The 14,173-nt window shown below is 51.9% G+C and overlaps 1 protein-coding gene across 2 annotated transcripts in view; it reads right to left on the bottom strand.

Annotated features, from left to right (window-relative positions):
- Positions 1-7,433: 7,433 nt before the first annotated feature.
- WWP2 (WW domain containing E3 ubiquitin protein ligase 2) overlaps positions 7,434-14,173 on the bottom strand; it is a 103,047-nt gene continuing 96,307 nt past the window's right edge. For both annotated transcript variants that reach the window (XM_006091167.3, XM_023756003.1), the window contains 8 exons: positions 14,005-14,164; positions 12,570-12,703; positions 12,129-12,269; positions 11,414-11,534; positions 11,000-11,104; positions 10,052-10,148; positions 9,766-9,838; positions 7,434-9,262 (listed from right to left, as the gene is read on the bottom strand). In XM_006091167.3, coding sequence (XP_006091229.3) covers positions 9,163-9,262; positions 9,766-9,838; positions 10,052-10,148; positions 11,000-11,104; positions 11,414-11,534; positions 12,129-12,269; positions 12,570-12,703; positions 14,005-14,164 — 931 coding nt within the window. In that variant the 3' untranslated portion in view covers positions 7,434-9,162. The remainder of the gene's footprint in view (positions 9,263-9,765; positions 9,839-10,051; positions 10,149-10,999; positions 11,105-11,413; positions 11,535-12,128; positions 12,270-12,569; positions 12,704-14,004; positions 14,165-14,173) is intronic.

The following is a 14,173-nucleotide window of genomic DNA, read 5'->3' as shown; positions in this document are numbered from 1 at the left end:
AAAACACAATGGAAAAAAGAAAGCCTCTTCAATAAATGGAGCTAGGAAAATTGGAAAGCCACATGAAAAAGATATTATATGGTAACAGAAGATGATATGACTTTGAGTGGTGGGCACACAATGAAATATTCAGATCATGTATCATAAAAATGTACACTTGAATCCTAAATAATCTTATTAACCAATGTTTCCACAATAAATTTAATTTAAAATTTTCAAAAAAAGAATGATACATACCGGCTGAAGCTCTCTATAAATGTTATGGATTGCTTCCAAATTGTTTTCTAATTTATCATGAATACATAAATTTCTTCTCAAAAAAGATTGAACATTCCTGAAGAAAAGGAACTGTGAATTGTACCATGATTCTACCATTGAATTTAAAAATAACTAATCCTAGCCCGGCCGGCATGGCTCAGTGGTTGAGCATCGACCTATGAACCCAGGAAGTCATGGTGCGATTCCCGATCAGGGCACATGCCCGGGTTGCGGGCTCGGTTCCCAGTGTGGGGCATGCAGGAGGCAGCCAATCAATGATTCTCTCTCATCATTGATGTTTCTCTCTCTCTCTTCCTCTCTGGAATCAATAAAAATATTTTTTTTTTAAATCCTAGTTTTAGGGATGTTTCCCCAATTCACTTACTTCTAATCCCTGTGTGAGTATCAGAGGAACTAGGCCTTTAATGGAATTATCAGACCCTACGTCAAATACATTAAGAGTGTTATTAATATAATTCTGTAGTCCCAGAAATGTTCTGGAAGGTTTATTTGTACTCTCATTCATTATAAATACATTGAAGCATGCTTAAATGGAAAAAAAAATGAATAAAAGTGAAATTGAAAAGACAAAAAAAGGATGTTCTAAAAATGTAAGAATTAATATTTACATTCTCATTTAACAGCAAAAATATAGAACTGTGGCCTGACTCATTTAACCACACTCTGAACTAAACTAAACTAAAATAAAATAAAGTAGATGCATTCACCCTATTCTACTTTCCCACAGTCTTCTCTGTCATATTTATCCAGGTACAGCATGGTGACTACAGTTAACAATGCGGTATCATATACTTGAAAGTTGCTGAGGGAGTAGATCTTACGTGTTCTCACCACAACACGGCCTTCCATGTTCTCAGCAACAATAAGATGGCAATTTTGTGAGGTGATGATGTGTTAACTAATCCTATTGTAGCAATCATTTCTCAATATATACATGTATCAAATTGTCATGCTGTACACCTTAAACTTACACAACAATATATGTCCATTATATCTCAACAAAGCTAGAAAAAATAATTATCCAGGGGCTTCCATTACCCAGTGGCAGGCAACTGATCCCCCTGGGTGGGTACCCCTGTTGGACAGCAGGGATGGGATGAGTCAAAGTGTAATACATAAGCTATCCCTACCCCATATGCCCCGTATTTTTACCAAGGGGAACCAATGACAAGGAGTTGCCAAACAACCATGACTATAAAATCCAAAAGTCGAAGGATGAAATGGAAGAAATAATGCTTCCAAACCCAGGGCCCACCAGAGCCCAGATGCTCCTGAGGGAGGCTGCTATTGAGACGGGAATTGTGCCCCTTGGGCCAACCCAGCCAGAGTCCTGGAGCTGCAAAGGCTGTCCTTCGGGCTAATTTACTGCTGTAATGGCACCACCTACTCTGCTGCAAACCCTGTAATTACACAGGAAATGGACCCAAAACTGTCCTTGAGAGGCTGGACAGGACTCTTGCCAACTGGGTTTGGCTGGAGGCCCAGTGAAGTACTAATGACATCTCAAGGCAGAGTGCCAGTCCCAGGCTGGGCCAGACCCAAGGCCTCCGAGACCATCAGTGAAGCCAAGCAAATGATGTCAGGCTGTGGGCTGGGGGCAAGGGCTGAAATTCCTCCCACTTCCCAAATTTTCTTTCCCCAAGAAAAGAAACAAGAGTGATACTAGTCCTTTTCTGCCTATATTCCTGGTTGGAATGATGTTTTGATCTATAGATAATCTTCATGCTGTGGCCCTTTCGTTCGTTAAAAATCATGACCACATTCAGAGCTCAGAGCATGGAAGAGATGCTATTCCACGGACATTTAATCTGGTCTAGGATAGTGTATTAGTTATCTATTGCTGCGTAACAAATCACCAGAAACTTCGGCAACTTAACACACAGTATTACCTCACAGTTTGGGTAGGTCAGGAGCCCCGCACAGCCTAGCTGCCTCCTCCACTCAGGGATGTCCACAGGTGGCCATCAAGGGTGTCAGCTGTTCCAAGCGCAGGTGCTGGTTGGCAGGACTCAATTCCTCATGGGGCTGCTGGACTGAGGGCCTCAGTTGCTCACTGGCTGTTGACAGGACGCTGCCCTCAGTCCCTTGCCACATGGGCCCCTCTAACAGGGCAGCTTGCTTCATCGAAACGCACAAGTGAGAAGGCAATGGTTAGCTAGCAAGTAGTAGATCGCAAGGCTTTGTAATTTAATCACAGAAGTGACAGCCCATCACCTTTGCCACATTCCATCGGTTGGAAGCAAATCGCTAGCCCAGCCCCACTCAAGGGGAGGGGATTACACCAGGAGGGTGTGACTACCATGAGGGGGGCAGGGGGAGGGGGCACGAGAAGTCTGCCTCTCACAGATAGGAGCAAGAATTCACCAGGGTAATTCACCGTAAGAGGCTGCAGTGTTTTCTTTTTTAATCTCAGTGCCTAATTAATTTCTTAGAATAAAAACAATGTTAGTAGAAAACGCAGAAGTAAAACATCCCTCTTACTTATAAACAGGACTATCTACTGGCACCATTGGCTTTGGAGATAGCAAAACAAAGCGAAGCAAACCTTGAGTGAGGAGCCCAGTCAGTCTTAGAGGGGTGAGGAGCAAGGGGCTTAATCATGGCAGATTGGCAGAAATTCAATTCTTACATGTAGAATTTATCTTTTCTCCCTCCCAAGACCCCCATTAAAATGATAGTCCCTGAATGTAAAAAAAATTCCCAGTTTGCCCAGGCCATTTGGCTCATTTGAGAGGTAGTGTCTGAGGGGTGGATGAGGGACTTCAACACATTCTGGAAAGAGGAGGGTGGGGAGAAATGGCCAGTAGCAGGAGCCACGGCCAAGAATTCACTGGAAGGAGCGTCATCAAGGAGGGTTCTGGTGAGGCCTGCAGGACCTGGGATGGGCTCAGGCTTACGAGAGGCCAGAATTAGTGTCATGGGGTCAACACCTGGGGTTTACAGCTAGCAGACTAGCTGAAAATCAATGTGATGGAATGAAGTCAAGCCCCCTTTGGAACCCCTGTGCGCAGACTGCCCGCTACAAGCTGCCCCTCCTCTGCCCCCATGCAGACCTGTCAAAGCAGAAGGAGTTAACCGAGATGGCAGATTAACCATCTCCAGGACTCAGTGATCAACCAGGACACAACAAAGTTTCCAAAGGTGGGAAGAAGGCGGAGGAGTGTAACTGACCAAACAGAAATGAGCAAGTCCCCAGAGAGACTCTGGCAGGAGGAGACCTGAAAACTGGGGTCGTGAAGTGTCCATACAGAAGGGTTGGACACCCAGGTCCTTCCCAAGCCCCTCATAGCCTGGCCACCTCCCCTCTCCCAGCTTCAGGGCACAGAGGTCAAGGGAGCTCTAGGCGTGGGGACCCAAGTCAGAGCAGAAGGTAAGGGCTGAAAGCAGAGAGAAAAGGTCAGGTTAGTGGTTGGGGATCCGAGCACCTCAGCTCCCTCCTGCTGCTTATTCCCCTCGGGCAGGAGCAGAGGATCCACCTCTGGAAAAACTGGTCACTCCAGAGAAAAGACCCCTGAACAGTGACATTGAGAGCCTCGGTGAAGAGGACAATTGCTACCTAACCCCCCTTACGGCAAACACCAGCAGGCAAGAGATCCGTAGGTATCTTTCTCTGAAATATGGAGAGACAAGAATTTTGAGGGAGGAATTGTTCTTTCTCTCCTCTGTCTGCCTAATGTTTTGCAGCTGCCTCCTCCTGTCCTGATGGGCATCCATTCTAGAGCCTGACCGGTGAGTGGCAGGTGGGAGTCTGGCCTGGGGTGACCTAGGACTAGCACAGATCCAGGCCAGAACCTCTGGGGCGGGTTAGCTTGAGTTTCTGCCTCAGTCTCCATGCTTCTCAAAGCCACAGCCAGGTGTGCAGCAGCAACAGTTTGGTTTTGTCTGCCGGTTGGCCTGCTTCCAGGAGACGGGAGGGAGCCGTGGGCTGGTGCCCGTTCCCGTCTATTCGGGGAACATTGAGCGGCTGACCCCACAGCAGCTGACCTCCCAGCCTCAGCTTCAGTCTTGCTCAATGTTTTGCATTTTGTTCTGTTTCTGATCCATGGAATTATTTATCCTGATTTAAAACCAGCCTTTTTGCTTTCCTTTTTATATTTTGTGTGTCTTTATTGTGTGTTTGGAGCTGAGAGGTTCATCGAATCATGAAATCACGGTGCCGTCTTGAGGGAACCGATCTTGGTTTCTAATACTATTTTATCCCAAAAAGAGATAGGGCTCCTAGGGGAGGAGTTGATGCTGTGGTTGGGGCACTGGAACTTCAGTTGGGATTAGGATATCCTGTAGACCATCAAATACATCCGGGGGTAACAAACAGAATCGAATGGAAGGGATCAAAATTGTAACGAGCATCAAAAAGAAAACAAAGATGAATGCCGCTGGGACCAGCTGATTTGGAGTTAGGCCCTAAATCCGTGTTGATGTTCAACACGGATTTGTAAATAATAGAAAATAGCCAATGAAAAGTCACATGCTCCGACCTGAGTCAGTTGAGTGGGGCCCGACTCGTGCAGCAGGGACTACAGGAAGTGAGCTCGGCTGGGGGAAATGGGATTCAAGAGGTAGACTGAAAAAAGGATAATTGAAATAAAAAGAGGTAGACCGTAGGGAAATGAGCTAAGGAAATAACTTTGGGCGCTGGCTCAATTTTCTTCCCCAAGATGAAGTTGGGGCCTTGTTGATGCTGAGTTTGGCTCAGGAACCAGGAGAGTTTATTTGTAAGCATGCTTCTAAATCAGCGGTTCTCAACCTGTGGGTCCCGACCCCTTTGGCGGTCGAACGACCCTTTCACAGGGGTCGCCTAAGACCATCCTGCATATCAGATATTTACATTACGATTCATAACTGTAGCAACATTACAGTTATGAAGTAGCAATGAAAATAATTTTATGGTTGGGTCACAACATGGGGAACTGTATTTAAAGGGCCAGAAGGTTGAGAACCACTGCAAAATGGAAAGCACACGGAGCAATGGGGTGAGTTTTTCTAGAAGAGTGAAGGGCCCTAATATTGAAGGGCAGTGGGGAAGCTAGAACTGAGCTTTCCAGACCCAGGGAGACCCCACCTTATGTAAAGTTTCACTGGCACCTGGGAGACCCATTAGGGACCTTGGGTGGCAAAGGGAGACATAACTGCTCTTCATTTTGGCTAATTATATCAGGAACTTACTCTAGTGTATAGGGGTAGGGGAACTCCCTGCCAACTAGTTTCACTTGAAATACTTTAGTCAGAAAAAAATTGAGGACATAATAAAAGCAAAAGGTCATTCGAACCTCTGGGTTGAAAGCTTATGAGAAAGAAATAGTTGCCTGACTTGATACTAATCAGTTCTGGAGTAGACAGTGTTTATATGATCACAGTACTATAAATGTTCTTGTTGCTTTTCCAATAAGCCTTCAAAAAAATGCAGATTTCATTATGGTTCCACAGTAAATGTTAAAAACAAACAAACAAACAAAAAACCAAAACACTGATCGTGTGAAAGGACAGATGCCCAGAGTTAGAAGATGGAAAAGGGAGCGGAGAACTGGGAGGACAGATGAGGATTCCGTTCACCCAGTGCAGTGACAGGGGTCCGGCCATTGCTGAGGCTGGTAAAACACGACCTTTTTTTATTATTATTATTGATTTTTTACAGAGAGGAAGGGAGAGAAATAGAGAGTTAGAAACATTGATGAGAGAAAATCCATCAGCTGCCTCCTGCACACCCCCCACTGGGGATGTGCCCACAACCAAGGTACATGCCCTTGACGGGAATTGAACCTGGGACCTTTCAGTCCGCAGGCCGACGCTCCATCCACTGAGCCAAACTGGCTAGGGCAAAACACGACCTTTTTGAAGGACAACTGGGTAGAATCTGCTGGGATTTTACAAGTATGTCTGGAAGGGCCCAGAAGAAACCAGCAGCAATGGTTGCCTCTAGAAGGTGATCTGAGTGGCTGAGTAACAACAGAATAAAAGTGTGTGTGTGTGTGTGTGTGTGTAGGGGAGGGACGGGGGAGATAGGCTTTCTTTCACTGTAGACCTTTCCTATCTTTACATTTTAAAACTTTAGTAAGTTTTTAAGTAAAAATGAAGGCATATCATGAACAGTCCAACTTCCAGGACCACTGCCCCCTCCAGGAGGAGCAGCCTCAGTGCACAAGACCTGCCCAAGGGCACTCACAGGAGCTTGGGCTCTCACAACCGCAATGCCTGTTGGGACAGACGGGGTTTTACAGAAACACCGTAATGCGGAATATCACGCAGCGAAGAATCACTTAGAGATATGTGGGCGGGCGTGAAAAGGTGTCCCTGACAGCTCATTGCATGAGGCGAGCGAGTTGCTCAACATATAAGAGCTCAATTTCAGTCTATTTGACAACGATATATGTCTATGATTTGCATATGCACATAAAATAGTCTGGAAGGACCACAGCAAACAGAACAGCAGTTACCTCTGGGGATAAGAGTGAGGAGAACAATTTCGTCTGTATAACATGTGGGCTTTTGTCAATATTTTTCTCAAAGTCTAGTACTGCCCTGTCGGAGATGGGCGGGAGGGCAGTGAATTCAGCTGATGACTCCAGGAAGGAGCCCGTCCGACCATCTCTGCCTCCCTTGAGAAGCAGCACCATCAGGGCCAGGCTCCACCCATGACAGTCATCTCTGTGTTGAATGCAGAGACCCATCAGCCTGGACTCGGTCCCATCTGAACTCTTAAGTACCCAAAAAAGTAGGTGGCAAGCCTTTGTATGACCAGGAAGTGAAGATCAGGGACTCCCGCTATCATCGTGAAACTGAAGAAACACCAAGAAATGTTTCTGGAATAAGTAACTGCCCAGAACGCTATCCCCAGGTTTCCAAAGCCTGTCCAACCTGCAGCCTCACCTGGTGGGTGTGCTGGCCCCACCACAACTGCTCAGAGAAACCCAGGCCTGTCAGGGGGAGGCCGAGGACGCCGAAAGGGTGCAGTGAAGCAACTGACCAAGGGCTGAAGCCAGTGACCCCTGGACCAGGACTCGGCCACCCACCAGGAGTGTGGCTGTCTTGGACACACATTTCTCAAAACCAGCAAGGTCATGGAACTGCTGCCCCGTCCGGACCTGGAGGGTCTGTGGGGCCCAGAGGCCTCTCATCTGAGACCGTGATTTTGGAGACAACACGCCAACACCACCCACAGCTGCTGACTGTTTATTGCACAAGAAACTGGCAATTCCGAGGCAAGGCGCTGGGCATTACAAAACAATCAGATGGCCAACCCAGAGCTACCACACGATATTCTGTAGACACATGTTATATGTACACACACGTATGTACACACACATGCACATGAACACACTCTGAATACACGGGTGCCTGAGGCTTCCAAACTCCGCACGGCAGCTCGCATCCCGCCCTGACGTGGCAAGTCGCTGTGGGAAGCACAGCAAGTGACTCCAGGAGCCATTCAAACCAGTACAGCCAGCACAGCAGACACGGCTGTCCCTGCAGGGCCAGGGGAAGGGACACAGATCTGGGGAGACGAAACTATCCTCTGAAGGCCCTGACAGGTCTGGGGGCCTGCCTGGGGTCCCAGGAAGCTAGAGCTAGTCTGCAGCTGGTGCTCGGCGCTAGAACCCAGGGGCTGGATGGGGAAGTTCATGACCATCACGGCTCCAGCATCCCGGAGGAGCGTGTCCTTGAAGGTATCAATACCCAGAATGCCCAGGACGGAGCCCAGCGGGGCTCCAGAAATCAAGTCAGAAGTGTGCAGCAGCTCAGGCCCTTCAGCCGCTTCCAAGAGCATCATCTCCTGTGTGCAGACAAAGCCTCACTTCGAGGCTCTTGGCTGGCGGGGATGCCCTTCATTCTCAACAGGGGACGAAGCGACCCACCTGGAGGCCCACAGCCTGGGGGACTACATCAGGCAAAGGGCGTTTTTCTCTATCAAAGGCGGCGAGGTTGGTGGCACTCGGGGCACCACCCCTTCCCTCTCTGTCAAGGCTCGGGGAGAGGCCGCTGTGAGGTCGAGCTGCCTGAGCTCGCAGAACTGCTAAGCTGGTTCCTAAGAGGAGCAGCTGTCTGGGAAATCCTTGGACCCACGGTGCTGGGTCCCTCAAGGTCCCAGCAACACTTGGTGCACCAGCTCCTTGGCAGAGAGTGACAGCAGCACACCAGCAACAGACACGAAGCAACCCTACACACAAAATGCTTCAAGTTCAGGGAAAGGGAAAGAAAGTCCGAGTTTGCTGTTTCCATCCCAGTGACATCCACGCAGCGGGCACAAGCCTCGGCTGCTGGGAGGAGGGAACTGGCCAGCCCTGAGTGGAGACGGGCCTGCCTTGCTGCTCCACCTCCACAGCTAAGCCTGCGGGGAAGGAAGCAAGGCAGCCTCCATCCAGAGCTCTGGGGAATTGTGGGAAGAGCTCCTCACTCGCAGACCTTCGTTTTATACACATCATTAGAAAAGTTCTATTTCAAACAGAACCCCTTTTACTGGCAAAGACCCTGACAGTGACCCCGAGGGGCCAGTCTCCTTCTCGCCTAACTAGCCCGTGAGGCCCTCAGCTTGTGCTGCAGCCCTTCGGCACGGGCACCCCCGCCTGCACACTCACGCACACCTAGGGCTGGCCGTAGGGGAGAAGGAGGCTCAGTGAGCTTCCCAGAGGGTCAGCCCTCCAGGCTGCAACAGGTGTTGGGCTAAGGTGACTAAGGGGCTTTATTCCAGACTGCCACCAGCGGGAAGGAGGGAGGGGTGGGCAGGGCCTCTTGAGGTCAGGCTCTGCTGCCACCAGCCCGATGACAGTGTGGTCCCGCGCAGGGCCACCATCTGCGGGGCCTCCCGGGGCTGCGGCCGGCAGCCTCTCAGGCAGGGAGGACTCGTGACTATATGTGTGCAGGGCGCAGGGGAGGGGGCAGCCTCAGTTACTCCTGTCCAAAGCCCTCCGTCTCCTCAATGGCGTACAGCAGCTTCTCCTTCAGTTGTTCATAGCTCTTGTATGGTGGGAGATCCAGACGGTTGAAACTGTTGAGAGAGGGGCGAAGACGGTCAGCACGGGAAGCTCAGGGCTGCTGGCCGAGGAGGGTCAAGAGCGTTGAGGCAACTGTGGCTCAACCACCACACCCACCAGCTGGCAAGATGCGGAAACAGAGATGTCAAGGACCCTGCTCTTGGGGCCTTAATGCTTCAGGTTCTTGGACCACAGAGGGGTTAGGAGAGAGGCCAGGCAGCTGGGGAAATGGGGAAGTAGGCAAGAGGGCACTTGGGGCAGCAGCTCTTTGCCTGCGGGAATACAAGTGCTTTAATATCTAATACCCAATATGTCTGCTGCCACAACTTCTGAAAGGTCAGAGGCCCAGACAAAGGCAGCTGGCATATCACAGCCCCTCCCTCCAACCCGACAGCCACAGACATGCAAATGTTGCTGGACTCAAGGCCCCAAAGTTGCCCTGTCTACTGGGCTGCCCTCAGGGGCGCATCGGGTCTGTGAGGTTCCAGCCACATCCCAGTAGAACCAGCAGGCTCACCAGGTGTGGCTTCGGGGCAGCCAGGTTTCCTTGCCAACCTTGTCGATGCAAAACTTCTGTGGTCCGTTGCTACCTGTTATCCAAAGAAACACATCTTCTATATCAGGGCTGTCCCTTCCTAAGACAGGACCCTCTGGCTCCGCCCACAGATGCCTCAGCCCAGGAGGCGGAGGCCACAGCTCTTGCCCCTCCCACGGACTTGCTTCCAGGAAGTCATTAGGTCCCACCCTCCCTGAGCCATCCTCACCCCCACCCAGGGGTGCCAGCAGGGCAAGGGGAGACGCACCAATGAGTTCGGCAAATCCCCCGACAGGCAGGCGGCAGGTCCCTGTAACAAACTGCAGCAGCCGGATACTCTTCTCGTTGTCCATCTCCTTCACCACCTGCAACTCCGAAAGTCGAAGCAGTCAGGTGACCCCCGTGGCCCAGCTCCTCACCCGACTCCCTAACTCTCCTCTTTAAGGCCGAGCACACAAAGCCCGGACGGCCTGGGGTGACAGCCACCCACCTGGGAAACCCCTAAGCTGCTCCCTCTAAGAGGCTGTCTTTATAGAACATCCCCGTCAGTCCACGGGGCTTGGCTGTCTCAGAACACCTTGGGCCAGGTATTCTCTTCTCCAAGTTCTATTTTTTAAGATGTACAAAAAATGGGAGTGACTGCTTAAAAATGGGTACAGGTTGGTGTTTTGGGGGGATGTAGGGGTAGGGGGAAGGAGGATGAACTGTTCTGGAATTAGCTAATCATGATGGTTGCACAAAAGCCACTGCACTATACACTTTAAAATGCTTAACATGGTAAGTTTTATGGTATGTCGAATTTCACCTCAACCGAAACATTTCTATATAGTTATTTTCTTTTTGTGTATTTGCTATACTTCAGAGTGACACCACCACCCACACACAGCTCCTTACATACAGGAGTTTCTCTGAATGCTTTCCCGTCCCACGTGACCTATGGGAGCGTTCCCCTGCCTTCGGGCTCCCCTACCACACACTGGCGTTTAGAGCTACCCCAGCTGACCACCGACACTCCTGTCCAATGCACTGGCCACCACCCAGCTGCAACAGCTCCATCTGTCCTGAGATTGGGTTTCTCATCTCCTTTTGCAAGTTGCTGGGGGAGATGAGGAGAGTGCCAAAGGTCGGGGAGGTGATAACACAGCAGAGTCCTTGGGCTTGAGGTCGAGTCGGGTCTCGTGTCCCTTGGGGGCTGCGATGACCAGGCAGGACCCACCTGCCAGAACCACTGGATCTGCTTGCTGTTCTTGGTGTAGTGCCGGTAGATGGTGTTCTTCTGCCAGTCGTTCATGTCTATCTCCTGCATGCCGCACAGCATCAGCTGCGAGAGAAAGGGCGTCAGCCGCGCCGGCCCTCCCGCCAGCAGGTGGAACCACCCCAGGCACTGCCATCTACTTCTGCTGGCAGCTTTAATCATATGGACAGCACAAATCGTGCACATGGACCCCCTCACACCAGGGCCCAGGGAAGGGTGGGTGTGAGGACCCAAATAAAAAGTTATTTGCTTGTTGCTACAGTCCTGGGCAGTATGGGTTCTACGGGGCATTTCTGTGGGTACACAGTGAGGCTATCCAAGGGCAGGATCGCCCCAGAGGCAGGGGCTCAGGGTCCCAACAACCGTAGTTCTCACCTCCAGCTCTTTCTCATCAAAGTAGCGCAGCCACTCCAAGGGGGCCACCTCGTTGAAGCCGTCTAGGAAGGCTTTGGTCTGCTCCTCCACGCCCCGGGTGAAGCGCCAGTCGGTCAGCAGCCTGAAACAAAGACAGCCTGTCGGTGGAGCCCGAGAGGAATCTGCTGAGACGCAACTTCCCATTTCTGGGCTGCGAGCCCTAGCTGCTGCCGCCCCAGAGCAGAACCTCTTAACCCTCCCAGCAGCCCGGAGATACGTGAGTCTTTTAAATCACCACCAGCACCTCCTCCTCCTGCCGCCGCCTGAGCCTCAGACGTATGGATGTTAACAGACTAGACTGAGACCTGAAGAACACGCACAGGTGAACGCATGCACACACGCATGTGAGATGGTGGGTTTGAGCACACAGGACCAGCAGTCCTTGCAGTTGGGAGAAAGAAGAGAAAGGTGTCTGCGTTTCAGGACTCGTCGAGGAAAGTCAGCCCTGCAGCCCTAAGTCCACCATGTGGGAAACCAGAGAGCAAGAAGGAGCTGCCACAGGGCTCTGGGCTCCGGCTCCCCCAGCTCTGGTCAGCATGTGACCATTCACGGGCCGCCATCTGAAGGCCATGCAAAATGGGAGTTTCTGTGACCCCTGGAGACCTATGGGCTATGCGCAGGCCTCTGTGTCTCTGCTCCCGCACCCCCACTCCGTCTCCCAGCACTTGAGACTCACATGATGTACTCCTCCTTGTTCTCCTCCGTCACTCGGATGCTCTCGCCACCTTCCTTCAGCTCGTGGGTCGTCACCTTGCCCAAAATCTCCATGTCCTGGATGAAGTACAGCTCAAGGCCACACTCCTCTAGGTTGTTCTCTCTGGGGGCACGAGAGCACAAGAGGGAAGACATCTCTCTCAGAAGGGTCTTCCCTCGATCCCGCTCTACCACTCACTTTAGGGCCCCTGGGACACGGGACAGCAGCACGGGCCTCTGCCTGGTGCAAGGAGAGAATTCCGGAGCTGCCCCATGGGCACCTAGAAGCTGAGCATCTCCACCAACACCCAGACAGCCTGGGTGAGGCCCAGAGGCCACTATGGCAGAGAAAATAAAGGCCGTGGGTACCTACTCCCAACCAGAGATCCCTCTCCCCCCAACACGAGGCAAGCAAGGGGCTCACTTGATCCAGATGATGGAGTTGTAGAATTCGGGGTCGATGGACTCCAGGTCCTTCAGGGTCGGTCTCTTGTTGAGCATCCGCTTGTAGAAAGGGAGGGTGAAGCCCGTGTCAATGAACTTTCCATGGTACAGAGCCTGGGGAGGGAGGATGCACAGCGGAGGTTTGCGTTCCTGCAGGCAGGCTCCAGGGTGCTCTGTATCAGAGCCCAGGCACCGTCCGCTGCCCTCTGCCCGGAGAGCACCACGCATTCAGCTACCCCAGGCCCCAAGGGAGGGTCTGGGATATAGGCAGCACTCTGTCCTGTGTCCTGACGGGGACCTGGGGACAGACTCTTCTCTGACCTGCAGACCACAGGGACGGAGCAGAGCCGCCTGCTCAGGAACCCACCTCGGGCCCGCTGCCTGCCCGGCACACCTGCCTGCCGGCTCCCGGCTCTAGCAAAGATGCGCCCACACTCACAGAGAAGACTCGCTCAGCACAGCTCCCGGTGGCAGCCCTGACTCGCCGACGCTCAGAGCTGGGCAGCACCAGCAGCCAAAAATAATGCAGACGCCGCTGACGGCGAGAGCTGGCGGGCCAGTGGTGAGTAATAGTCTAGGGTTTTACTGGCCTGGCGGCTGCTGGGCCAAGCAGATCTCTGGACCTGGGAAAAATGTGCCCACTTCCTGAGCCCAACACCTTGGCCAAGAACTTCCAGACCAGAGGAAGGGACATATTTAGTCACCGGCTCTTGGGCCCTCCCGAGAGGGGAACAGGGCGAAGTAAAGGAAAGTTAGCAGTGAAACAGCAACTACCAAATATGGCAGTGGGGCTCCCATGGGCTCCCCTCTCAGTCCTGCTTCTCCACCCTCAGGAGACATTCAACCGGATGCATGTGACATGACCCCCTTCCCTGTTCACGCTATGTTCCTATTTCTAGGTAAGTACAGATAAAGCGTGCCACCCCCTTCCCTACCCTGCCAGCTCCTGACAGATGCCTCCTCCATTGGGCACCACCCAGTCAACTAGGGTCTGTTCTAAGCCAGTGCAGATTCCATATCCCCTGACACAGGCCAGTGTCACACAGCAGGACAGTCCCAAATGCTCCCACCCTGGGCTTGTGGCCGGTGCTGGCACCCCCAGAGGTGGGCGGCAGGTGGGCAGTTATGGTGTGCTCAGCCCGTCATCCCAACACCCTCAGAAGAGCACTTGTGAAGCCCGTGACGACCCAGGGCCCTGGCTTTCGCTCGACAAGTCCTCCACAGGTCACCATGGAGAAACCCTCTCGATGCCCCTGGGTGGGCACTGAGAGAAGTCCGAACTGGTCCCGAACTCTCTCTGGCTTTTTGCATGTTTAGTTAGTTCCGTGAGGATGACAGTGGGGCTGCTAGTGGTGTGTAGGGTCTGGCTCCTCGGCTGCCCCCCTCCCTGGAGGTCTCGTGGCAATGAACCTTACCATGGCAATGAACCTGCCGATGAAGCGGAAGTAGGTGAGGTGGTCGGGGTTGATGGAGGAGGCGGGGTTGATCTGCAGGCAGTAATTGTTCTTCCCGGCGTATTCGAATAAGCAATACATGGGGTTGAGCACCTCATGGGACAGGAGGAAAAACCACTCTCTGTGAGAG

Source organism: Myotis lucifugus, unplaced genomic scaffold (assembly GCF_000147115.1).
Source record: "Myotis lucifugus unplaced genomic scaffold, Myoluc2.0 scaffold_88, whole genome shotgun sequence".
Lineage (NCBI taxonomy): Eukaryota > Metazoa > Chordata > Mammalia > Chiroptera > Vespertilionidae > Myotis > Myotis lucifugus.
Note: the sequence above shows the minus strand (reverse complement) of the source record. Positions and strands in the feature narration are given on the sequence as shown.